The sequence below is a fragment of the Penicillium crustosum genome (genome assembly GCF_028827405.1).
Source record: "Penicillium crustosum strain IBT 35664 chromosome Unknown utg000002l_segment0_segment0, whole genome shotgun sequence".
NCBI classification, from domain to species: Eukaryota; Fungi; Ascomycota; class Eurotiomycetes; order Eurotiales; family Aspergillaceae; genus Penicillium; species Penicillium crustosum.
In genome coordinates this window covers 3,928,386-3,953,843 of record NW_026623123.1, presented here as the reverse complement: position 1 = coordinate 3,953,843, position 25,458 = coordinate 3,928,386, and the positions used below count along the sequence as shown (strand labels likewise).

The 25,458-nt window shown below is 47.7% G+C and overlaps 9 protein-coding genes across 9 annotated transcripts; 7 read left to right on the top strand and 2 right to left on the bottom strand.

The window, feature by feature from the left end:
- Nucleotides 1-7,326: 7,326 nt before the first annotated feature.
- N7487_005006 (uncharacterized protein) lies at nucleotides 7,327-7,985 on the top strand (the record flags this gene model as incomplete). The annotated part of the gene is made up of 2 exons (XM_056872753.1): nucleotides 7,327-7,599; nucleotides 7,659-7,985. The coding sequence occupies 2 exons, from the start codon at nucleotides 7,327-7,329 to the stop codon at nucleotides 7,983-7,985; spliced, it is 600 nt and encodes a 199-aa protein (XP_056730473.1).
- Nucleotides 7,986-8,000: 15 nt separating this feature from the next.
- On the top strand, nucleotides 8,001-9,116 carry N7487_005005 (uncharacterized protein; the record flags this gene model as incomplete). Its single annotated transcript, XM_056872752.1, has 1 exon — nucleotides 8,001-9,116. The coding sequence occupies one exon, from the start codon at nucleotides 8,001-8,003 to the stop codon at nucleotides 9,114-9,116; it is 1,116 nt and encodes a 371-aa protein (XP_056730472.1).
- A 553-nt stretch (nucleotides 9,117-9,669) lies between these two features.
- On the bottom strand, nucleotides 9,670-11,689 carry N7487_005004 (T6SS phospholipase effector Tle1-like catalytic domain-containing protein; the record flags this gene model as incomplete). The annotated part of the gene is made up of 2 exons (XM_056872751.1): nucleotides 9,670-11,520; nucleotides 11,570-11,689. 2 exons carry the CDS (start codon nucleotides 11,687-11,689, stop codon nucleotides 9,670-9,672), a joined length of 1,971 nt encoding a protein of 656 aa, XP_056730471.1.
- Nucleotides 11,690-14,335: 2,646 nt separating this feature from the next.
- Nucleotides 14,336-17,809, top strand: N7487_005003 (peroxidase/cytochrome P450 family protein; the record flags this gene model as incomplete). The annotated part of the gene is made up of 3 exons (XM_056872750.1): nucleotides 14,336-14,847; nucleotides 14,907-15,148; nucleotides 15,204-17,809. The coding sequence occupies 3 exons, from the start codon at nucleotides 14,336-14,338 to the stop codon at nucleotides 17,807-17,809; spliced, it is 3,360 nt and encodes a 1,119-aa protein (XP_056730470.1).
- A 446-nt stretch (nucleotides 17,810-18,255) lies between these two features.
- N7487_005002 (dynactin subunit 5) lies at nucleotides 18,256-18,967 on the top strand (the record flags this gene model as incomplete). The annotated part of the gene is made up of 2 exons (XM_056872749.1): nucleotides 18,256-18,297; nucleotides 18,392-18,967. The coding sequence occupies 2 exons, from the start codon at nucleotides 18,256-18,258 to the stop codon at nucleotides 18,965-18,967; spliced, it is 618 nt and encodes a 205-aa protein (XP_056730469.1).
- Nucleotides 18,968-19,166: 199 nt separating this feature from the next.
- Nucleotides 19,167-21,551, bottom strand: ccg9 (putative trehalose synthase (Ccg-9); the record flags this gene model as incomplete). The annotated part of the gene is made up of 6 exons (XM_056872748.1): nucleotides 19,167-19,882; nucleotides 19,936-20,045; nucleotides 20,106-20,570; nucleotides 20,638-20,913; nucleotides 20,969-21,384; nucleotides 21,447-21,551. 6 exons carry the CDS (start codon nucleotides 21,549-21,551, stop codon nucleotides 19,167-19,169), a joined length of 2,088 nt encoding a protein of 695 aa, XP_056730468.1.
- Nucleotides 21,552-22,321: 770 nt separating this feature from the next.
- N7487_005000 (ADP-ribosylation factor family protein) lies at nucleotides 22,322-23,052 on the top strand (the record flags this gene model as incomplete). Its single annotated transcript, XM_056872747.1, has 4 exons — nucleotides 22,322-22,415; nucleotides 22,474-22,779; nucleotides 22,835-22,947; nucleotides 23,011-23,052. 4 exons carry the CDS (start codon nucleotides 22,322-22,324, stop codon nucleotides 23,050-23,052), a joined length of 555 nt encoding a protein of 184 aa, XP_056730467.1.
- A 797-nt stretch (nucleotides 23,053-23,849) lies between these two features.
- N7487_004999 (hypervirulence associated TUDOR domain-containing protein) lies at nucleotides 23,850-24,125 on the top strand (the record flags this gene model as incomplete). Its single annotated transcript, XM_056872746.1, has 2 exons — nucleotides 23,850-23,898; nucleotides 23,968-24,125. 2 exons carry the CDS (start codon nucleotides 23,850-23,852, stop codon nucleotides 24,123-24,125), a joined length of 207 nt encoding a protein of 68 aa, XP_056730466.1.
- A 475-nt stretch (nucleotides 24,126-24,600) lies between these two features.
- N7487_004998 (uncharacterized protein) lies at nucleotides 24,601-25,167 on the top strand (the record flags this gene model as incomplete). Its single annotated transcript, XM_056872745.1, has 1 exon — nucleotides 24,601-25,167. One exon carries the CDS (start codon nucleotides 24,601-24,603, stop codon nucleotides 25,165-25,167), a length of 567 nt encoding a protein of 188 aa, XP_056730465.1.
- Between the last annotated feature and the right edge of the window lie 291 nt (nucleotides 25,168-25,458).

Genomic DNA, 25,458 nt, shown 5'->3' with positions numbered 1-25,458 from the left:
TGCGGATGCGACTGGTCTCTATACCATGCATGCTTTTCAAGCTATTGGTCCTAGTACAACCTTGGAATACGCAACAAACGCAGGTCTCACAGGGTCCACGGGCGGTTTTGCGGAAACGCCAAGGTTTGCGAAAAATACACAGGAGGGTAATTTACATGAATCTTTACACAACCCGCACGGGACGTATTATATCCGCAGTTCACACTACGACATACTATCTGTAGTTTATCTCAGAGGTTCAACCCTGGAAGCTTAGAATTATCAATGATTCTTCCGTCAGTAGCAGTCGAAAATACTTTGGGATGGTCTCCTTTATATCATCGGTGCTACCGTTTAGAGAACGGAGGGTAGAAGCTAGACATAATTGGCTAAATAAGGCCGGCCTCCTCACAGAGAAAGGAGGTATTCATTGGAAAATTCCTGTCAGAAGGCTGTATGTATCTGTCTAAGCCCTAGTAGTTAAATCAAGGCTCCTTGGCTATACGACTAGTCCTCGAATATAAATTTAGCCCTATAGCGAGGAATCAATATCTGTCTAAGTGTACCAGCGCTATCTTTTGTCATAGGTATATATAGGGTCCTAGGAGGCCTTAAGCTCCTAGTCACTCTTTTGACGGCCTTAGCTCTTAAAGGAAGAAAAAAAAGAAGCAGATCCGGCAATGCCCAAATAATTGTGGTAATGAACCACCGCCCCGTGCTGTCCAGAGGGGGGGGCACGAGCAGACGGTACACAAAGGGGGGGCAACGCGTGACGCCGCCTGTTACAAGGGAGAAGGGAGCCGGAGGAAAGTGTGTGGCCATGGGCTGGTGCCGAGACCGCCATTTTCGGCGTCAAAGGAGGCCAGTTTCGGCCGTCCCAGCACAAATGGTTTTTGTTAGGGAGGAATCTATATAGATAATTGTTGGAAGGTCACGTGACCACCACTGTTTGCTCCCAGTACATTAGTCTTAGCATCTGTAGATAGCTTCTTCTCTTTCTCTCTCTCTAGCGCAATACAGTGATTTTACCAGCGTACTTACTAGTCCCTGGCCTTCTCTGTAACAGGTTATGAGCACCTGGCCGTCGAAGCCTCTGCATCACTGCATGCCTCACGCCCCATCTTTCCTCCAATCCTTGGTGCTTTGCGTGGCACCCCACTTTGTGGAGCTTTGATCGCACAAATCAGAGTTTTCACTGGTCGAGTCTTTCGACTATCCACACTTGGCCGTTCGATCCTGTCGACCGCCGTCTCTCATTGGCCGTTCGACCCAGTCGACCGCCGTTCACATACCCCACAGCTATTGACGAGCACTCCGGTGCCGAAGAAGACGTTATGGCTGGCTCATTTAACATTGAAAATTTCGATATCAATCGATCAGAGATTGATTTTCATGACTCCGTCCCTAAATTGAAGGGACAGTCCAATTTTAGGGACTGGGAAACCGCCCTGTTCCTGGCACTTACTGCCAACAATCGCTACTATGCACGTATGCTCACCCACGGGATTCCGATCCTATCCCCTCCACAATACCACGACACCACGGTAAAGGGAGTCACTGAAGATCTTCTTAAAGATGCTTAGGCAGTTACTTCTGAAGCTGACATTGTCATCACACCTTCTCAAATTCGCACGAGGACTATTGAACTTCAAGAGATCAATTCTCGGCTAGAGAAGAAGTATGACTCCCAGTGTAACAACTGGGAATCTTGCAACACAAGGACACTCCTCAACCTTCGTAAGACCCTCGGTGTTGAAGCCACATCCGTTGTGGTACAAATTATTGATGCACGGGAAGTGTACCGCAAGCTCCGGAAGACGTATACCGGTTCCTCGCATCAACAGTCTTATACCTGCTTTGCTAAGTGGGTTGACCTTCGCTATAAGAGTGGATCCGCATCCGACTTTGTACGCAAATTTTAGGAAGCTCTTCGAGATATGACTGCTATATCTAGGCCTCTATCCCCAATACTCGAACTCTGTTACTTCAAGAAAGCAATCTTCGAAAATCTACGATGTTCCGCCTTCCTTTAGAACCTTCGAATCAATGAGAAGGAATCCAACTGGATGGATAAGGTGTATATCGAGTTTATAGAGACGGAGATATACAACCGCCTGGTCAATGCTTCGTTATACACAGCAAATTCTACCTCGTCGTCGTCTAATAAAGACAACTCTTCTAACAACTTCAATAACAAGAAGAAGGATGACAAGAAAGGGAACAATGACAAATCTAGAGGCCAGTCTAGGAATAAGGATTCTAACGATTCGTCCTCTAAGGATAAGAAGCAGAAGAAGCAGCCCTTCGAACGTGAAGAGAACGTCATCTTCTGCAAGTTCCATAATACTCTAGGTAATTATTACTCGAGGAACTATTCATTGAAGAACAATGCTAGCTCTGCTAATACAATTATGCAACCTCCTCAACAACAAGTATAGTAGGTGACTGTCCTACAACCCGGCCAGATCATCGGTCAGGTTGACAACTAAGGACGGATTATCCTGGTTTATCAACAACCTCGTACTGCTAATGCAGTGTATGCTCCGGTATCGTACCTACCACCTTAGTAAGGACCTCCTTCTGACGATCCAGTTGCTAAGTACAATATATTGTTTACGAACGCTTTGTTTCAATAGGCTCAAGAATATAGGGTACACACAGTCTCTACCGAGGCACTTCGTGCTAGTGACGACGACGTCTCTCGATAGATAGTCGATTTAGGCACTAGTACCTATATAACTCTATACAAATCTGTCTTTATTAATTTCCGTTAATGTGTATTACCTGTATTAATAGCGACAGGTGATGTTTTCTACACAGAAGGATATAGAGATGTTATTCTTCGAATGACAAATGAACAATCAGATGATCTTATTGGCTCGCTTACCCTTCATAAGGTATAGCTTGCTCCAGATCTTAAAGCTAGCTTAATCTCAATATCCGCTCTCGACAAAGAAGATATTGGTATATGGGTTAAGAACGGCCTAATGACGTTTAAGTTATAGGATCAATATACGTCCTCGGAATCAGTTGTCGGTTTTGCCACCTACGAAGGAGAGTACTACTAGCTAAACTGCTCTGGTATCAATAAGGTTGATGCTATGCTAGATTCCAATCTAGTCTCGGGTTCCCCCTAATTCCGTCTTTGCTATAAAGAAAGGTTCTTCTCCTACGCCTATCTCAGTTAATCTAGCTTACCGTCGAGCTTATCACGCTAGCGAGAATAGGGTACGGAAGATGGAAGTTTATAGTGATGGTATCAGATTAAAGAAAGGTGCCGGTGTCACCTTTCTATACACCCTATGTATTAAAGGTAAGGGTTATGCCCTCCCCTTCGGTAAAGAGAGATCGATTAGATTAAAACCTAGTGATCTTATTTATCTTGACGTATAGGGACCAATCTCAATTGCTTCGCACGGTGGAGAGAGATATTTTATTACCTTTACTGACGATGCTAGCCGGTTTATATGGCTATTTCTTCTTCAATCTAGATCGTAGGTTACTGAAACCTATATTCAACTGGAGAATTATTTAAAAACCCAGTTCGGGTTCACGATTAAGAAGGTGCATAGTGACGATGTAATAGAGCATAAACCACTAGCCACCTATCTTGCTTCGAAGGGTACAATTTGAGACCCTACCCCTCCCTATACTAAGTAACTGAATGGTGTCGCCGAGATTAAAAATCGTTATCTAGTTGAACCCCTTGTTGCGGTTATAGCGGAGTACCAACTCCCGAAATACCTTTAGGGTTATTTGCTTGGTGGAATTAACTATACGATGAATCGTTTATACGCTTCAAAAATCGAGATGTTACCTTACGAAGCTCTGTATAGTAGGAAACCTGACCTATCTAACCTTCGTGCTCTCGGTTGTCAATGTTGGTTCTTAATTCTAAAGGAAAAGCGTCCTATAAAGCTTGATCTATACATAGAAGAAGCTAGGTTGATCGCTTACGATGAAGGTGATAACTATGTGTTGTACAATATACGTACTAAAAAGATTGAGCGTTCTCGCAATGTCATTTTCAATGAGAACCCCTTACCAGTAACACTTCTAGATCCTGAGTACGATCTTAATTTCGACTCGGTGGATGAACAACCAGCTTCTCAATCACCTGAACGACACGTTCCAATTGACTTCCTTTACGACGAAGATGATTGTCGTGAGATACGTCAATATCTTGACAATCTATACAATGCACGGAGTGACTCTCGTTCTCCGCCCCCTCCCTCTGTTGAGGATGATATTGATGACATAGTTCTTGCTCCGGCAAACCCTCTACTCGATCCTTCGAACCCTTTAATTCTGGAATACCGTGTTCCAGAAATTGACCGTGTTCCAGAAATTGAAAGTGTTTCACTTCCAATGATCGACGTTCCCCTCCCCGATCCCGATACCTTCGATTTACCCGGCGACGATAATAAAATGGCGGGTAGTTTAGGCAGGTTTACGGAGGTACAACGGGAGGATGATAGTCCCCACTTTGACGTAGGTGGGGCAGGGGCTCTCGTGGAGCCACAACCAGCTTCCCGGTAGGTTGTTAACTAGGAATTACCAATTGATTTTTCCTATCTGGACCCAATTCCAGATAATTTACCCGATACTGACTACGTCCCGTCTACTCAGCATCTATCGGATCCTAGGTCAGTACGTCGATCGATAAGGCCTAAAAAGCCTAGCTAGGCATACATTGACAGCTTGGCTAGCCGATCTTTCTTTAATAGCAACGTCCTCCAGCTTCTAGCTGATACCCCAGAGGTACTGATCAATCTTTTTTCTGCAGCTACTTCTAAAGAGCTACAGTATATATCTTCCAAATTGACAGCCAATAACATTGGTTTCGAACCTAATGGCTGGAAAGAAGCAATGGCCTGTATCGAGAAAGACAAATAGTTAGATGCTGCTTATAAAGAACTTGCTCGACAGATCAAAAACGGCACATGGCGTCGAATCCCTCGATCATCTAGGAATACGAAGGGCCGAAAGCCTCTCTCCTTACGATAGGTATTCAAAATCAAGTATGATGGCACGTACAAAGCAAGACTTGTTGCTCGTGGATTTCGTCAGATCAAGGATCTAGACTTTTATGAAGTCTATACTGTCGTCGCTAAGCCGATGTCTTTCAAAATCTTCGTAGCCATTGCGGCTGCTAAAGGCTGGCCAATTCATTATGTCGACATCGTAACGGCCTTTCTTTATGCCGAACTCAAAGAACTAATTGAAATTAAGCTTCCTGAAGGTCAAAGAGAGCTGTATCCCGACGACATTGGTCTCCTTATGAAGACGATTTATGGGTTAAAACAAAGTCCCAGAGAGTGGTATAGACTGCTACACGATGTCTTGATCTCTATGGGATTCACCCGTACCCAGTCAGATCATTCAATCTTCATTAAGTGTGCCTCTGGGAAGGCTCCGTTATTCATTATGATCTATGTCGATGATCTGCTTGTTCTGTCACCCTCTGAGTAAGAAATTCAACGGTTCAAGATCGTAATCGCTAAGCACTTTGATACTTCTGACAAAAGTGTCCTTAAACGATACCTTGCCATCAATGTCTACTACAATAAAGGGGTGATTTACCTCTCTCAGTACGACTACGTTGACAAAATCCTTACTCGCTTCGGTCTTAAAAACTGCAAGGCAGTTGCTACTCCAATAGATGAGAAGTAACCTTTGATAGTATTTGACGGCACCGCTTCAAAAGCAGAGATCAAAGAGTTTCAAACCAAAATCGGAACACTGATCTGGTTAATGGTTTCGACCCGTCCTGACATCTCGTTTGTCGTCATTAAATTGGCGAAGCATGCCAAGAATCCAGGCCCATTACACTTCCAGGCATTGAAGCGAGTGTTTCGTTACCTTGCTGGCACGAAGTATCTGTCTATTTCGTTTCATAGAAATGATGCTTTATATAGGTACTGCGATGCAGATTGGGCTGGCCCCCATAGTGAAAAAGGCCTCTCTACGTCTGGCTTCATTTTTATGATGGCCGGTGGAGCAATTTCGTGGACTTCAAAGAAGCAATCTTGTGTTGCTCTGTCTACTACCGAGTCCGAGTACATTGCTGAAGCGCTTGCTACGCAGGAAGCTATTTGGCTCACTCAATTATTGACGGAGATTGGGATTGCTGGGTTTCTACAAAAGCCGATTTGCATTTATGCCGATAACAACGGAGCCATTGCTTTAGCTTCAAATCCAGAGTTTCATGTCAATACTAAGCACATTGCCATTAGGTATCATCGCCTACGAGAAGAAGTGGCAGCTGGTTCAGTGAAATTCGTCAAGATTCCCACTGCCGACATGGCAGCAGATGGATTGACAAAGCCCCTTGGAAAGATCATGTTCCGGAGATGGATCTTGCAGATGGGTCTAGTGCCCTATAAAACTGCATGATTTCTGGTTTACATACAAAAAATGGGGGGTTATTTCAAAGTCAAAACCTGGTTTTTTACACTGGAGGATTGAGTTGTTTAAACTATGTTGTGACGACTATTGCACTAGTCGTGGGGGGTGTTGGAAGGTCACGTGACCACCACTGTTTGCTCCCAGTACATTAGTCTTAGCATCTGTAGATAGCTTCTTCTCTTTCTCTCTCTCTAGCGCAATACAGTGATTTTACCAGCGTACTTACTAGTCCCTGGCCTTCTCTGTAACAATAATATATATTTAAAAAGGTCATATCGCTTAGGATGTTTAGTATATTTTATATTTAGAGGATATTGGGTAGTATACTATATAGACTGCGACATCGCCCGTCCATGGGCACTAGAAAGTGTCCACGGCCCGTGGGCCTTTTGAAATTCGACGCCCATCGCCCATCCTTATGCAAAAATAATGCAAAAATTACCCTATTCGGCAATTTTATGTACATAACTAGTTCTTGGCAGTACCCACCGTGCCAAGAGTGCCCGCATATGTCTTGGCAACGCTAAAAATGTCTCCACAAAAACGGGCGTTGTCGCAGTCTAATACTATATCTATAAAATTGAGGATTGCGGATATTAGGTGACCTACCATGTCCGCAAGTTGCGGAGAGGATATACGGATATCCATGGATATTGAGGATGTTACCGCAGCCTAGGCCCTAGTAGATCAAATTCAGGGATTGGGCAATAGAGAGCCTTAATAGCAACTATATGGTGGGTGATATTCTCTATAGCCATGATTAGGCACCAGCCGGAAGAACTAATATCCCAATAAATGGAAATCCAAATTCTATCATCCAATGTTTTCCCTATAGGTATATTTGTTCACCCATTACTCTGTACCTTGTACTCAATCTCTCAAATCTCCTGTCTCCCCCTCTGGGTACTTGCGCCATAGTCAATCTGCTCAGGAAGCACTATGATCCATTCCGAGGCCATCTCCGGCCCTATTACCGAGATCTCTGCTATTCCCAACAGACTGAGATTAGAAGAAAACCTGGAAGTCAATGGTATGGAGAAAGTGACTGAGACCAGTAATACATACTCCCCAACAGATCAAAATGAGCAGAATGATGCTGAATCAACGACCAAAAAGCCAAAGTCGCTTTCCTTCAAGCTCGCGTTCATAGGGCTCGCAGCGACTCTTTTCGTGTTCCAGTTGGATGCCACATGCCTAAGCATTGCCCTTCCAGTGAGCCATTGCGTCTATTCCCATCCGCGTACTATCCAAATACTCATCCCTATCACTAGTCCATTGCTGGTGATCTAAAGGCCTCGAGTCTAGAGTCATTCTGGGCAAACCTGGCCTATACTCTTTGTGGTCTAGTAATGCAACCGGTTTGGGCCAGTATCTCCAACGAGTTCGGTCGCAAACCCCCTCTTTATATATCCATTGGATTGTTCTTCATCGGTTCCATCGTCTTCGCTACGGCGCAAAATATGGGCACCATAATTGTTGGGCGAGTCCTCCAGGGTCTCGGTGGCGGCGGGATCGATGTCTTAGTGCAGGTGATTCTCGCAGATATGACAACACTAGAGGAACGCTCGACATATCTAGGCTTAATGGCCATTCCTTGAGCCGTGGGTAATATCATGGGTCCTACCGTTGGGGCGCTATTTTCCACGTATGCCTCCTGGAGGTGGATTGGATGGATCAACCTCCCATGGCTCGGGATTGGGACACCTTTGGTTATCATCTTCCTCAAACTTCGGCCTATTCCGCTCGATTCCACGCTCGTTGGAAATTTAAAGCGTCTCGACTGGATTGGAATAGCGCTATTTATCATCGGAATCTCGATTTTAGTTATTCCGATGAGTTGGGCGGGCTCCTTATATCCATGGCCCTCCTGGCAGACTCTCCTTCCACTATTCTTAGGAGTGGCGGCACTCGTCACTTTTGGATTCTACGAGGGAAAGCCTACCGATCCTATCGTTCCTCATCGTATTTTCCACTCGAAGACCGGAAACGTGACTTTACTAGGAGGCTTCCTCCACGGCACAGTGTTAGTCTCCCTCCTACAATACTTGCCCTTACTCTACCAAGCTGTAGAGCTCCAAAGCGCAATATCATCCGCCGTATACCTATTGCCTACCTCGATTATCAGCGTCTTAGTAGCAGCCGTCTCAATGATGCTAGTACCATTGTTCGGAGGTTATGTGTGGCTTTTACGATTTTCGTGGGTTATCCTTACGCTAGGATCCGGCTTACTAGCCCTCTTCGAAGTAGGGTCTTCAGCATCTGTATGTTACGGGCTTCCTATTCTCTGGGGTCAGGGAGTTGCGCTATTACGCCTTAATATCCTTCCGATGCAAGCGAGCGTTAAGAATGTTGATGACACAGGCTTAGCTATTGGGCAGTTTTTAACTATTCGCATGTTTGGTGGTCTTGTCGGTCTCACTATTTCTTCGTCAATTTTCAACAATGTTTTCTCCAGGACTATCACTGATACTACACCTACACTTCAGCTGACAGGAGCATTGGCGCCTCTGAAAGATGCTTCCAATGCTGTGAGCTTCATTGACTCTTTGGGATCGCTACATGTTCCTATATCAACGCTGGGCCAGGTATTAGGTGTCTATCTGAAGTGCTTCCACACGATATTCTATGTGATGACAGGCCTGAGTGCACTGGGTTTGGTGAGTTCAATCTTCCTGGATGAGATAAACCTGAAGGGCCGGGGACTTGGGAACCAGCGCTTTGAGGACTAGTCCGAGTTGGATTGCTTAATTCTATAAATTCTTATGTATTCATACCGTGTCTGTTTCACGTATCCATCAAGCCGATAAATTTCCAATACATTCCGATATATATCCTCATATTCGTTAGAACGACTGTAATCCTGAATATCAGACCTCTCAGGGGCGTGCTTAGATCTAGGGAGTACTCAGTGAGCAAAAAGTTGCAAGGTATGAGCCCTAATACGGAGTACATCTATGTAATTGATTAATTTTAGCTAGTTAAGTTAGCCTAATCATAGAATAAGTAAATGATCCAAAAAGTCTCTTGAATGGGAAAACACCAAGACATGCTCTCATATTTATTCCTGACTATTCCGAGACTACCTCCATTCTATGAGGTTGCGAGCTCCCTGAGGGACTAAGGTAGGCCCCGGCATGTTAAGTTCGGTAAGAGTATATATATACCTAGGTATCATTTAACATTTAATATTTAACACAACTCCGAATTAGCTATTAGACAGTATAGAAAAGAGGCCAAGTCGATGGCATCTAAACAAAAGAAAGAAAGAAATACAGGGATATCTCAATGGTTGGTTTCTTCCTCGCCCTCCTTGCACTTAGAGATGTCCTTGCGGACATAAGTCTCCCGCACCAGATCACCTTCGTGCTTGAACACCACCCACTCACCCATACCATACTCCTCTGGTGCAACACGTATACCACGACCACCGCCACCAACAATCACATTACCAGGACGGTATTTGGGATCCGCCTGCATACGCCGGATAGCAGAAACGTGAATCTCAGCATCAAGCGGAACATCCCGCACCTCACCACGAGGCAACGGCCAACTAATCGGCTTCCACGACCCATCAGGCTGCAGATCCATACGACGGAACGGCAGCCATTCCATAATGCGCCACGTGATCACCGACATAGCAGGAATACCCTGGTTGAACATCAGACAGTCATGCAGCAAGCCCTTCGTACTGGAAGTATGCAGCGCATGCCAGAAGTCGCGACTCGCAGCAGTGCGCTCTTTCTCATCAGGCATGGAGCGGAAAGTATCATCGTTTTCAGCATGAGGCTCAACGCACCGACTCGGCCGTCGGGCATTAATTTCTTCCCGGATGGGGCTGTAATCACCATCGTACTCCTCCAGACACTGGAACTGTTTCATCTTGCGCTCATCGAGCTCGAGACCGGCCTTTTGTGCTTCCTGTGTCATCCACACGAGCGGCGCGTGGCTGAGCGCCCATGACTCGCCGTCCGAGAGCGTCCATCCACCGCCAATGTCTGCGTGGCAGCCTGGGAACCAGACCTCGTGGATGTCTTGGTCGTCTTCGTCGTCGCTGGAATCGACTTCTATGACGGGAATTTGCACTGAGAGTGTGTTGGAGTGCCCGCTGTGGAAAGACTCTTTGCTTCTCACTGAGCGGAGATCATCCATTGACGCTTTGGGCACTGCGAGCCTGCGTCGGGGAGAGGGTGCGCGGTATTTGTTGGGCTTCATTGTCCCACTTTCACTACCGGCGCGGGAGGATGGTTGCGAAGGTGTGTGTTGGTGTGAGGCACGGCGGCCGGTGTGGTAGTATGTCTCTCCAGTGCTGGGCCCATATCTGGGAGTATTAAATTCAGGCTCGGCCTTATCTCCATCCTGCTGTTCCTCCTCGGGGTTGTCATTGATTTGAATGACAGGAACGTTGTCTGCGGCTTCCTCCTGAGGCTTCTCTTTCTGATCCTGGTGGAAGAGGTGTAGGTGGTTTGTGGGCAAATGGGGGCGGCGGCGGTGTTTCTTCTTCTCCTTGGGACGCGCGCCAGAAATCAGATCCTGGCGGAACTTCGCGCGACGCTCATCGATACCCACGGCATGGCGAATCACTTTAGCGGAACTGCGTGCGGTGTAGGGGAACTTCGTGCGCTGCATCCAAGCAGATTCGAAGCGCGGCACACTGTTGACGGTGTCGAAGAGACCCATGAAACGGATACGCGAGATAGGGCGACTGAAAGTTTCACGGAAGGCCTTCATGTAGGCGAAGAGCTTCTTCTTTTCTTCGCGCTCTTCTTCCGAGTCATCCGACCGCTGCTGCCATTTGGCGAACGTCTTCCATGCAAAGCGGACCAGCTCCTCATTTCCTGCTTCGAGGAGACCGATATAGTCCAGCATCTCTGCTAGGAATCGTGCGATGTATGAACCACGACTGAACCCAATGAAGAAGATCTCATCTCCAGGGGAATAGTATCGCATCAGGAACTTGTATCCACCCATGACATGCTCGTCAAAGGAAGACCCGACCGCCGAATCCTTGGCCTTTTGATAGGCAGACTTGATACGTTGGATTCGACCATGGCTAGTCAGCGACTTTGAAGTCACATATGTGCCAATGCCTGGCTGGTAGTAATGATACTGGTGACTCTTGCTGCGGTCAAGCATCTGCAACTTCTTAGCATGGGCTCAAACCTTAGCTTGCAGTCTCACTTACGCGAAAGATCTTGAGCACATTGCTATCCGACTCATCACCGGCGAATTTGTTTCCGGTGCCATCAAAGCACAGCACAAACTGCTTTGGCATGCCCGCTAGGGCTTGGTGTTCATAAGCCATGATGCTACCGAATGATAATACAGTAGGTCAGACAAAAAAAAAAAGGTCGAAACTTCAGGCACACCTGATAAGACCTGAAGGGGGCTATATACGAGAAGGGGGGTGGACAAGGCTCAAGGTTGGGATGACGCTTTAATGCAGCTGGGTACAGCTGGTATTACACGAATCAGCGCCCTACATCAGACCCAGCAGAGAAGGGGGGAGGTTGGCAGGATAAGAATGTCCAACCCACTAGCCGATCATCACAGGTTTGTGAAAAGTATACGTCAAACCGGAGCGGGCTGACGGGCGGGCCCCCAGACTTGGCACATTCCCATCACAACATGCGCCTCGTGTCTTACTTTTGGGATGTCTTTCTGTTAATTTTCGGTGACTTACGTGCAGGTAAAGGTTTCACGAAAACCTACTTCGATCTAACGGAGGTGCATTTCATCCAATGGATACGCGTCGGTAATCATTGCTGGATATGCGAGTTTGTTGCAAACTAGGCTGAACCTGACTCAAGTACTTTCTGCACGAGGGGTGTGGGCTGTACGGGCTGTACGGGCTGTACGGGTCGGACCTGGGTAGGGCGGGACCTGGATCGCGTGTGGATTTGGAATTTCCGTGAGAGCTGAACAAAAACCAAAAGAGAGACTTGCAGATTTTAATCCTCTTGCTACTCCATCCACAAGTACTCATTGGTCCCATGGGTTTCTGAAAGGAGACGATAGTAGGGTGTTCGGGATATTATTGTCGATCCTTCCCCACATAGCCTCTGAGAGCTTGTAGTGACTAATGATTCAGGAGGTGTAAGGGGGTGAGAGGTGCCCCTAGTTGTTCCTAGTTGTTCCGCCGCATCGGTTCGGTCTTGAGCGATCGATCTGTCTAACTTTGACGCTAGCTTGCTCTAGGTATCGATATGCATTGATCGTTCATGGTCCTTCACGGCTCACGGCCGCGATCCACTGGTGGCCCTATCTTTACCGCCGTCACTTTCTCTAGTCAGACTTAAGAAAGGGTTTCAAGGTACCACTATGACTAAGGAGTACAAGGTTTATGTATTATACAAGGAAAAATATTCATCACATCTGGGATGGCTGATAATATGGAAATTCACGAGTCATCCCGCGCGGAATCGTGGAATTGTTTTAAGTTGAAAAGCACAATATCCGAAGGGGAAAAAGAGTGGGACTTCTAGCCTTTTTCTTCATAACCCGAAAAAAAAAAAAGGAAGCCAATTGTATTTACGGCCGAACAAGGGATCTGTGAATTGACAGGCGATATTATGCATACAGCATAGATTATCCATCCTTGGACAGAGTATGCGGGAGCGGCCCTCCCCCAAGACAATGGCCCATGGTTCCATAACCGAACTATGAGGTTAAAATATCATCAGATCAGGGCAGCTCTCGTCATGACCCTCTGTGGGAAATACGAAAAAAAAAAAAAAAAAAAAAAGGAATTTCCCATTTTCGCGTCGAAACTCGCGTTCTAAGGAAAACGCCACGAGGACAGTGGAATTTGTACTCCGTAAACAAAAAAGTAAGGCCCTGAAAGTGGAGAGAGATGGATCAGATTCTGAATAATTCGTGATGATGACTGGCAGATTCGACTACCAATGACAGACGACACAATGTGGTTCGTGCAAGCTGACGGCCCGTTCGCCACTTAAATCCCATAGTCAGTGGGTGAACAGGTGGGTCTACGACGATCAAAACCAAAATGGAAAAGTTTTGCATGGACAGCTCTGGTTCTCTCTCACATTAAGGACCTTCCTTGCATCAATCCCATCAGAGTAGTAGTTATGGGTAGCATGGATGAGATAACCCTAATTGGAGCCAATGATAGAATAAAAGTGTGATACTCCAGCCAGCCACAAAGTACTATTGAAAATTTCTTTTTTTGGTCGAAAATGCAGAAAAGTTCATCTCCCCCCACTTGGTGTCGATTTAGTTCGATCTTGAGATCTTTTTGCAGTTAGGGGATCACCTCGTACAGGAAATTTAGGTACACCGCTGATTATAGACTGGTATTACGGCATTTTTCATAGTCATTGGTTTATTATCCGATTACTCTTCCGAAGCTGGTGATGTATAGATCTACCTAGATCTGGGTTTGGTATTCAGCTCACTTCTGGGCTATGTTATGCATGCCACACATACACACTTGGTTGTACTATAGATTGAACCATATGATTCCCAAGATATTCGGGTATTCTGTATAGTTACAAAGTACGTACTTGAACAGATAGTTATCCCCCTTTCTCGGGTATCCAAAATTTATAAATGACGATCAATTACTATATTAAGGAACTTCATCATCGAGAAACCCACTATGGAGACTCCACTTGGACATTGAGCTTGTACCATGCGGGGCTGGGATATTTTGTAACAGAGGCCAGGTTCAGGCCCGAGAAAAAGAGATCGACCTAATGCTCTCCATCAAATCAAATGCTCTCACAGTCAATCAACTATTGGCGATAACAAATCCGCCACCTCTTGGACGCTCCACAGTCCTGCAGCTGACTTGCGTCGCCCGCACAGCTGGTTTTAAAGAGCACCAGCTTCTGATTTATTCCCCCTGATCTGGCCTGTAGCCTCTTTCTGTTTTCTTTTTTTCAGTTTACTTTCTCCTCCTGACTCGTTTGTGTCATTATTTTTCACAATGCTCAGGAGATTCTCTACTCAGTTCAAGCGGTCCAAGGACTCCAAGGAGACCAATGGTGACACCGAGCCAAAGATCGCAGACAAGACTACAGACAAGAGCAGCAAGCGCGCCTCTAAGGTGTCACCGAGTCGCAAGTCCACGTCTACTAAGGAGGAAAACCACGTCGTGAAGCGTGCCGAGGTTGTCGCTGTATTTGAGAAGTATGCGCAAGCAATTCACGCTTCGCAGGAACCTCTGCCCAACCAGACCAGTGATGGTACCTACTTGAAGCACGACAAGTCCTCCGGTCTCATCAATGACATCAAGTCACTGGGATTCCGTGATGTCAACACCGTCAAAGACCTGATTGCGACCAAAGCCTCCGGCGAACTTATTGATGACAAGACCTACTTGATGGAGCGCATAATCCAGATGGTCGCAGATCTGCCCGGTAACTCCAAGAACCGTCCCGAGCTCACCAGTGTATTCCTGGATGAACTATGGAACTCAATCGATCACCCGCCTCTCTCGTGAGAAATCCCTAATTGGAGACTGTTGCTTTGCAATTGCGCGCTAACACTGTGAATAGTTACATGGGAGACGAGTACAAGTACCGCTCCGCCGATGGCTCAAACAACAACCCTACTCTCCCATGGCTGGGAGCTGCTAATACCCCATACTGCCGCACAATTGCTCCCCTGACCATCCAACCCAGTGGATTGCCCGACGCCGGTCTGATTTTTGATACCCTCTTTGCACGTCAGGAGTTTACTCCCCACCCCAACAAGGTCTCCAGTGTCTTCTTCGACTGGGCCTCTTTGATTATTCACGGTAAGTCAGTTACCCCAGAGGTTACAATCCAGGCGCTAATATGCTGGTTCCGTAGATATCTTCCAGACCGACTACCGCCAACAGCACTTGAACAAGACCTCCGCGTACCTTGACTTGTCCATCTTGTACGGTGATATCAAGGAGCAACAGGATCTGATTCGTTCCCACCAGGACGGAAAGCTGAAGCCCGATTGCTTCTCCGAGGGTCGTCTGCAGGCCCTTCCTGCTGCCTGCGGTGTCCTGCTGGTTATGCTGAACCGTTTCCACAACCACGTCGTGGGTCAGCTGGCTGAGATCAACGAGAACGGTCGCTTCAGCAAGCCCCGCCCTGGTCTGTCCGAGGAGGACACCAAGAAGGCCTGGGCCAAGCGTGATGAGGACCTGTTCCAGACCGGTCGTCTTATCACTTGCGGTCTGTACATCAACATCACTTTGTACGATTACCTGCGCACCATTGTCAACTTGAACCGCACCAACTCCACCTGGTGTTTGGATCCCCGTGCCCAGGTTGAGAAGGCCGGTGCCACTCCTTCCGGTCTCGGCAACCAGTGCTCTGTCGAGTTCAACCTGGCCTACCGTTGGCACTCGGCCATCAGTCAGGGTGATGAGAAGTGGATTGAGCAGATCTACTATGACCTTATGGGCAAGCCTGCCGAGGAGGTCACCATGCCCGAGCTACTGATGGGTATGAAGAAGGTTGAGGGTTTGCTCGAGGCTGACCCCTCCAAGCGCACCTTTGCCCGCCTGCAGCGTGATGCAGATGGATACTTCGATGACGGAGAGCTTGTGAACATTCTGACTCACGCCACCGAGGACGTGGCCAGCTCTTTCGGTCCCCGAAACGTGCCCAAGGCCATGCGCTCTATCGAGATCCTCGGTATCGAGGCTTCGCGTAGATGGAACGTTGGTTCTCTCAATGAGTTCCGTAAGCACTTCGGTCTGAAGGCTTACGAGACTTTCGAGGAAGTCAACTCCAACCCCGAGATCGCTAATACTCTCCGCCACCTCTATGACCACCCCGATTACATTGAGCTGTACCCCGGTATCGTCACCGAGGAGGCCAAGGAGCCCATGATTCCTGGTGTCGGTATCGCCCCGACCTACACCATCTCCCGTGCTGTGCTGTCAGATGCCGTCGCCCTTGTCCGTGGTGACCGTCACTACACGATTGACTACAACCCCCGTAACCTGACCAACTGGGGTTACAACGAGTGTCGCTACGACCTCAACATTAACCAGGGCTGTATCTTCTATAAGCTGGCCACACGCGCCTTCCCTAACCACTACAAGCCTGACTCCATCTACGCCCACTACCCTATGACCATCCCCAGCGAGAACCGCAACATCATGAAGAATCTGGGCCGTGAGCAGGATTACTCCTGGGACAAGCCTGCATACACTGAGCCTCGTGTCAACCTGGTCTCTCACCAGAATGCCAAGCTGCTTCTCGAGAACCAGAAGGATTTCCGTCCCAGCTGGGCCCGCTCCATGTCTGAGCTCTTCGGCAAGGGCGAGTTCGATACCAAGCAGCGCGAGGCTATCGGTAAAGCTCTCAACACCGAGGAGTTCCCCAAGCTCGTCAAAACCTTCTACGAAGACATCACTGAGCGTCTGATTGCTGAGAAGGCTGGCCAGCTGGGCAAGATCAACCAGATCGATATCACTCGCGATGTCGGCAACCTGGCCCACGTCCACTTCGCCTCTACCATCTTCGGCCTTCCCCTGAAGACTGAGCAGAACCCACAGGGTCTTTTCACCGAGTATGAGATGTACATGATCCTTTCCACCATCTTCTCCGCGCTCTTCTTCGACGTCGACGCTCCTCGCTCGTATGCCTTGAACAAGGCCGCCTCCGCCGTCTCCACCCAGCTCGGTCAGGTCGTCGAAGCCACCGTCAAGGCCGACACCAACAGCGGTCTCTTTTCTGGTCTCATCAACAGCTTCCACCCCCATGACAACGCTCTCCGCGAGTTTGGAACCGAAGCTATCCGCCGCATGAAGGAGGCCGGCTCCAGCGCCTCCGAAATCACCTGGTCCGCCATCGTCCCAACAATCGTCGGTCTCGTCCCCAACCAGGGCCAGGTCTTCACCCAGATCATCGAGTTCTACACCGCACCCGAGAACAAGGCCCACCTGGCTGAAATCAACAGCCTCGCCAAGACCAACTCCGCCGAGGCGGACGAGAAGCTCTACCGCTACTGTCTGGAGGCTGTTCGACTGAACGGCACCTTCGGCGCCTTCCGCGAGGCCAAGGAAACTGTCACCGTTGAGGAAAATGGCAAGAGCTACACCATCCAGCCCGGTCAGCAGGTCTTCGCCTCCTTCGACCAGGCCAACCACGACCCCAGCGTCTTCCCTGAGCCAACCCAGGTCAACCTTAACCGTCCTCTTGACTCATATATCAACCATGGTCAGGGTCCTACCACCGGATTTGGTGAGCAGATTACCAAGATTGCCCTCGTTGCTATGCTGCGTGTCGTCGGCCGTCTGCAGGGTCTCCGTCGTGCTCCCGGTCCCCAGGGCCAGCTTCAGAAGATTCCTCAAGAGGGTGGCTACCACGTTTACCTCCGCGCTGACGGAACTTCTTACTGTCCCTTCCCCATGTCGCTTAAGCTGCACTGGGATGGTCCCTTCGAGCAGAAGAAGGCTCAATCTTCCTAGTTTCCCCCTTTGAGTTTGTTGGTTGAAGCTGCTTATATCAAAACTGCGGACATGCTGTGTTGTGTGGAGGTAATTAAGTTTGGGTTGGCTATGATTCTATGCCCTTTTTTGTCTGTTTTGTTTTTGACCTGGTCGGTTGCCAGAATATCCAGAAATTGTTGAAGCTTTGTTTATAACAGTGTAATGTATAGTTCATGAATAATTCACTGATTTCATTTTCCCCCTTGAGTGCAACTTGTAGAGTAGGTAGATAGAATGTCAATTATTCGACCAAGTTAGAGAAGATCATTGCAATCGGCCTATTAAAATCGTCATAGTTGTTTACCTCCACCGCCTTAGGACTATACTGCCACGTCCATTATCCGAGGGTCAAGCTACATTTGTTCTAACTCCAACTTCACAATTGCAGCATCCCACGACAGGAAACCTTCTTAATATTCTTCACAATGCCTCCACCAAAAGCAGCAAAGGGTGAATACATCGAGACCGTAAGCAACTCCCCCAACATTAGCCTCTCAATTCACACCAAATCTCCCAACCCACCCAAAACAAAGAACCCCAACCTAACCACCAAAAAAACAGGACACAGGAAACAAAATCTCCCGCCGATCCCAAATCCATGGCACACAACATATCATCCTAGGTGGGAAAACAGTGATCCAAGCCGAAGCCGTAATCCGCGGCGACCTATTCCGCACCGCAACACTCCCTCCCAGCGACCCCAACAATCCAGCCGCACCAGCAGCCGCAAACCCCAGCACGCCCAGCGTGGCGATAACAGTTGGACGATACAGCTACATCTCCAAGAGCGCGATCCTACGCCCGCCGAGCCGACTACACCGCGGCATCCACTCGTTCTACCCGCTCAAGATCGGCGACCATGTTTTTGTCGGCGAGGGTGCTGTTGTTGAGGCTGCGTCGCTGGGGAATCATGTTCATGTGGGCAAGGGCGCTACTATAGGTAGTATGGCTATTATTAAGGACTATGCTTATGTGCTTGATGGCGCCGTTGTTCCGCCTGGTATGGTGGTGCCGAGTTGGTGTATTGTTGGTGGGAGGCCCGCGAGGATTGTTGGCGAGGTTGGGGAGGGGTATGGTGTTGAGGGGGCTGAGGGGGGTATGGCTAGGGAGAGGTATCGGGTTGTTGGGAGGCCTTGAGAGAGGTTGGTGGGCTTTTTTTGTCTTCGGTTTCGTTTCTGGTTTTGTGATACCCCCCATGCTACATACTTTTAATGTTGTTGTTTTTTTGAGATATCGATTTGTATACCAATTGAGTATCTCCTGTGGCAGACAGTTCGGATGTTGTTTTTTATATGCGTGCTGCTAATCACCGAAGGGGAGTCAAAGAAAAGTACAATTACCCCATATTCTCCACCTCGACTGCACGTTTGAGCCGCAATTCATCTTTTTTGTTAGGGAGACCAAGCTTTTCAAACGCCATATCATCGATCCAACGGCCATTGGGCCGAATGGACTCACCGCGCGATAACGTGGAAGAGAGATACATCCAGTTGAGGGCATTTCCCACGGTACTCACTTCATCACTTACATTATGAATACCATACTCCGACATGCGGTGGTACAGATCATGATCCGTCCAGAGTTCAAACAAGCGCTCCGCCACAGCATCGGTATCGCCCACATCAACCAGGAACCCATTCTTCCCGTGCGCAACCTGCAACGGGATGCCGCCGGCACGCGTAGCGATGACTGGTTTGCCTTTGTGGATTGCCTCGGAGACTTTTACCTCGAAGCCTTCGGATGTGGATAGTTGCAGTGCGACGGTCGCCTTGGAGAGAATGGCGTTCAGGACTTGGTCGCAGGGCCGCACGCGCATGGCGCAAATCAGATGGCGGATATTTGGGACTTTGGTGTCGAGATATTCGATTGTCTCATCGTAGATTCTTCCTCCGTCGGGATCATCTACTGATCCGTGTCCGCAAATCAGTAGTTTGGGAGGGACCATATTTGGTGCTTCGGCTACGAGTTTGTTGTAGAATTTCTCGTAGGACACTAATACATCCACAATACCCTTTGACGGGTCGAAGCGTGCGATCTGGACGATATATGAATCTGGGTTTGTGTTAGTTTACACCGAGGGACCAGATGCTGATTTAGCTACTAACCCTCAGGCCATTGAATAGTTGGCATGTCCGCATTACGACAGGCTGAATTGAAGATGCGGCCATAGTGCGCAATGTCCCAGTCCCGCATAGTCTTGTTCAATCCATCCAACCTATGTCCCAGTCAGTGAGATGAACGATGAAAGCAGACTATCAGACTTCTCAGCCCTTACCAGTCAGTTGCCGCAGGCATATAGCCTACCATCTCTTGGGGCACATTGCGTGGCACGAAGGCGCTCACAGGGTGGCTGATATAACAGTCGGCGTGTTTAATATTATCCCACAGGAATTCCCAGGCCTCCGCCTGTGGAGAACCAGGTATCGCAACTAAATCACTTCTGATGTGGATGTGGCTTCGAAATATGATTGGTCGATTCGGAGCTAGTTTCCTTGCGATGGGAATGAGGCCTGGCATCTGGGGATCATCGATGATCACGACGTCTGCACCGCCCTCTGATGGTGGAAGTAAAGGTCCACCTGTTCGGGTCCAGTATCTTCTGGCATTCTCCTCAATCCACTCCTGCAGGAGTTTCTTGTTCTCTGGTGTTAAGCGCTCGTCTGGATGCGCGACACCTTGGAGGATATTGTGGTTTGTTTTGGTTACCCGGAAGACACCCGGGCGTGGTTTTGGAACATACCTGCGAGAATTGAGTTAGTATTTATTCCTGCAATGACACAGATACATAGGTACAGGCACAGACGCACCATTTCATGTCAGTGCCCAGATAATGTGAAAATCGCAAGAGAGCATGCCGCATTAGAGCCACACCACCACCTTGGGGGGTGGAACTGAAAAATGCCACTTTCACATTGCGTTCTTTCAATTCAGTGGCGTAGCGTTGCATTGCGGTCCAAGTTCTATCCGAGACTGTTTTCTGGAAATCACTCAGGTCCGCAAGTCGCACATGGTACGCTGTGTCTACTTCCACCAGCCCGAGGAAGCCCACTTGTAGCAGGGGCGTGTTTTCCGGTCCAAATAGTCTGTATAAAGTTAGATTCAATGACTCCTTTGTAATATTGAATGGGACCAACCAACCTAACACCTTTTCGGGCCATGGATTCAGCCTGTTCGTCGAGGGTCTTTTCATTCCATCCACTCGATCTCGGATTTGGGTTCTCACTAGCCTGTTCGATGCTGAGTCTGTCTATGAGAGTTGCGTTCGACAGGACCAATGGGACGATGTCGAGCTCCGCCCAAAGGCGAGGACATAGTCTAGGGCAGTGCTTTGCAACATGTTCCGGCATTGATATTCCAACAATCTTCTCGAGGTGGCGCGCTGAATATTCCTTCAGTTCGGAAATGATGAAATCAGTAGCTTCGTCTGAAGATGCTTGGCCGTTTGTGAACTTCTTCTCGATGAAGTCTAGTAAATATGTGGTGTCACGGATTGCGATTGCTACAGTTGATGTATGGTGATCTTCAAAATTGCTGGATACACCGGCGTAGATAGTCTAGTAGTCATATTAGGCTTGTCAAGAAGTGGTTGTTCCTGCTACTCCAGAGAGATTCATACATCTGGCGGCGGCCCTAACCAAGCGTTTCGCTCGTATTGTAGCGCCAGTCGACGCTGCTGCGTGACTGAGGCATGGCGTTCGAACTTGTGTCCTTTGCCGTGCATGACTCTTAAGAATTTCAAACAATTAGAATTGTCCCAAGAAAGAAATCAAGAAAAGAGCTGTCCGCTATGTATGTTAACCACCTTGTGTGACTTCATTTGACCATGATGTAACGACATTCCACAAGCTGAGGATATGTCGCCAACGACAAACCTGTTTCGAAACTCCTCTTGATATCTGCTTAATGCAGTAGGACAGTAATACACTGACTACATTGGATGTGTAGCGGAAATGTAGGTGTCATTGAGTGAGTATCTTACAAGAAAGTGACATGCTACACTATATACTATCGGAATGATTGTTCCTCCGATGCCGATCACCAGGAAAGGTCACAACCATGGGTCTTGCAATTTAATTTAACATTGGGGAATGTGTTTTTGTTAGACATATGGACTTCTATTGTCCATGGCATCAAACAATGGATAAAGTAAGTTCAAGAATGCTATACATGAAACGGAATACGAGGATGAAACTGCCTCGTGTACCTCGTGGTAACGGGCTATGATGAGTAAGCCCAGCCCAAGCCCCTTTTCTAGGTTCCCCCGCCTCAGGGAAATTAGATTGAAGATCACGCACCAACACACCTTCTTTTCTCTTTTTTCTATCCTTTTGTGGGCGGACCTGTCGTCTCAATCGAAGTCACTTTGTACGGAAACGTCTGGTGTCTTGCATTCTCTCTCACAAACCCGCAATTCATACGCGGGTCGCAATTGTTGATATTCCGCCAAACAGCTCCTGAGCACGTCCCGACACCGCGTCAACTCCCGCAAAAATGGGTGGACAAGTATCTAAGATGATGGGCAAGATCTTCGGAACCAAGGAGATGCGTATCCTCATGTTGGGTTTGGATGCTGCTGGAAAGACGAGTATGTTTCCTCGACCTTACTAGAGACCCCGGTCAAGATTGGCTAACATTCTTTCTAGCAATTCTCTACAAACTTAAACTCAGCAACCAGGACGTGACTACCATTCCTACCGTCGGATTCAACGTCGAGAGTGTGACCTACAAGAATGTCAAGTTCAATGTCTGGGATGTCGGTGGTCAGGACAAGATCCGACCACTTTGGAGACACTATTACTCTGGTACACAAGGATTGATCTTCGTGGTTGACTCCAGCGACACGGCGCGTGTGGAGGAGGCTCGCTCAGAACTACACAAGATCATCAACGATCGTGAAATGAAGGATGCTCTGCTTCTGGTGTTCGCCAACAAGCAAGATATTCCTGGCCGTGCGTATCTCCCGTTCCTTGAATTCGATGAACCTATCCGCTGACCCACTTCTAGACTTGAGCCCTGAGGAAGTGACTCAGCAGCTTCAATTGACTAAGCTCAAGGACAAGCTGTGGTACGTTGCGCCTAGTGTTGCAACAGATGGAACCGGTATTTTCGAGGGTCTTGTAAGTCGTGTCCCTGATCTATCAACTTGAAAGTCCCGATCTAACCGTGCTATCTCTTGCTAGGCCTGGCTCTCAAACAATGTCAAGACCCAGCCCCAGAAATAAGATGCACCGCTGTGATTTCGAGAGGCGGCCCTCGAGCAGCTTCGTTGTACAACATCTCGCATTATCAAGTGTTTTCCTATTTTCTCTTCATGTCCGTGTTCTGATGACAAGACGACGCAGCATTTGGGCTTTTATTTCCTTGGTCTTTTCTTTTGTTGGCCTTAGTTATCTCGTTGCTTTTTTCCACTGTTTATCTTCACTTCTATGATATCCCCTCTGTTCTTATATGGGCTTGTTGGGTCCAATTTAATACTTTAATTCCATCATGCTCTCTGCCAGCGTTGTTATTGTTTGTGTATACCCTTGGTCAATTGTGAATGCGCTTGTACACATAATGGCTACAACGGATACAGAGGAGGCAAGTTCTGGCATTGGTGATAGAAAATAGAAACAAATGACATACTTCTGATTAAAGTGCGTGATCAAATTCGCATCCCCCGAGGTCGTTGTTTCCACGGAGCCAACCTCCGCATTAAATCCAGATGTTCATATAGCCATGGATCAATTCCAACCCAGTCAGCTGTTTCTCCTGCTACCTCAATATGACGATAGCGGAATCCGTTCCCCCGTCATATGCAAATATAAATAGAATAATAGTTTAGAGTTGACTCTTGCAAAAGCGTCGTTTCTATCTACAAACATCAAGATACTGCCCTACTCTATCTGCCCCCGCAAACTTGTGTACAATTCAGTACATCTTCTTGGGATATCTAAGTTCATCATAACTCCCACGACAGCCACTACCACTACCACTACCACTACTACTACTTCCACCAGCGCCAACAGTAGCAATGCCAATGCCTCGCTACAAAGAAGGAGACAAAGTTAGTTACAAACCGGTCGGCGGTATGATGCACCCTTTTTTATAAGATACATATACATGTTCCAAATGAACAATCTAACAAAATACAATAGGCGCGCAATCCAGGACCAGCATGAGTACCGGACTCATTCTTGAAAACTTGGGGGGCCGTAGCGCGTCAGACGATGAGCCACGCTATAAAATCGAAAATCTGCACACGCACAAGAGCTCCAATATCAAGGAGGGCAATATCGAGGGACCGGCGGAGTAAACCGTGATCTTTCCGGTACTGGGAGATGTACATTGACTTAGCATACTAAATTGAGCTGGATTGCTTTGTCTAGAAATTTCCAGTATTCATAATTGTTAGGTGTAAGCCATTGTAGATTAACTCATTGTCGAAATATTGATGTGCTGTGCTATGTGTAAGATGTAGCAGGATGATTGGAAATGCCTATGATAACATTTTATATATTGAGGTCTTCAGATTCCTGTCTTGTAGCTGGTAGACTTATGTATTATCGGTGCCCAAATGACGTAGAAATGTGATAAAGAGAACTCAAGAGATCCCTGTATATTTGATGTGTTTGATTGGTTTCGTCACCACAACTTCAGCAAACGAAACCTCAGTTCGCTCAAGGCAACCTCAACTAAATCGACTATCTACAGCTGGTCGACGGCAGGTACCGATAAAACTGTGTATACCCACAGCAAAAACACTATGCTGATCCCTATTTCTCCAGACGATGAGCGACTTTCCACCGCCGGGGACCACCATCAAGACAAGGGGTTTCAGAGAAGTGTGCGAGGTTGACGGCCGTACATTTTTCCGAAAAAGGGGTGCACAGGAGTGGACCGAGGATACATCCAACCCAAAAGAGTTGAAGCCGCCGGCCGAAAACCCGAGTCTCTATCTTTACCTCGTCCAAGAAGAACAAGCCCCCGGAGAGCCCAACCATTGGGCACTGTTTCTTGCCGACGAAAACGAGCCTGACTATGGCTATGTTTACCAAGTCACGGGAGATGCAGAGGATATGAAATACGAACCATCGGCCGAAAAGATCAATGTAGTTGACGCCGGCCTCACTTCCAACGTCTACACCTTGGCCGTTGTGTCCCAGGAACAGGCCAGGGCGGCGAGGCTGGTGAAACAGGCTGCAGAGGAGGAACTTCCTCCACAAGCGGAGAATCGGAAGTCTGTTACGGAGAACTGTCAGGGATGGACTGCGCGGGTTATCGATAGGCTGGTTAAAGAGAAGATTGTTATGCCTCAAAAGCTCGAAATGGCGAGGTCCATGATGCAGGCTGTTTGACGCCGGGAGGCAGCCAAAAGGCCAGTGCTGCATCTCGCGTTTCATGTAAACATATAGAGAATGTTCTTGATTCGCGCATAAGTTAAGAGGGAGGGACAGAAATTTGGACTGAAAAGAAGCTCGTTAATTAAATTCAAGAAGACATCAAGTGCTTGTTCAAAGAAATATCATAATTCGTCCCAGGCATCTAGGACACAACTGTAAAACCAAAATCCCAAGCCCTGTTACATTTGTTGAAAAGTAATAAGAATGGCATTGACCAAATTTTTGAGTATGAAAACGGACAGAAAA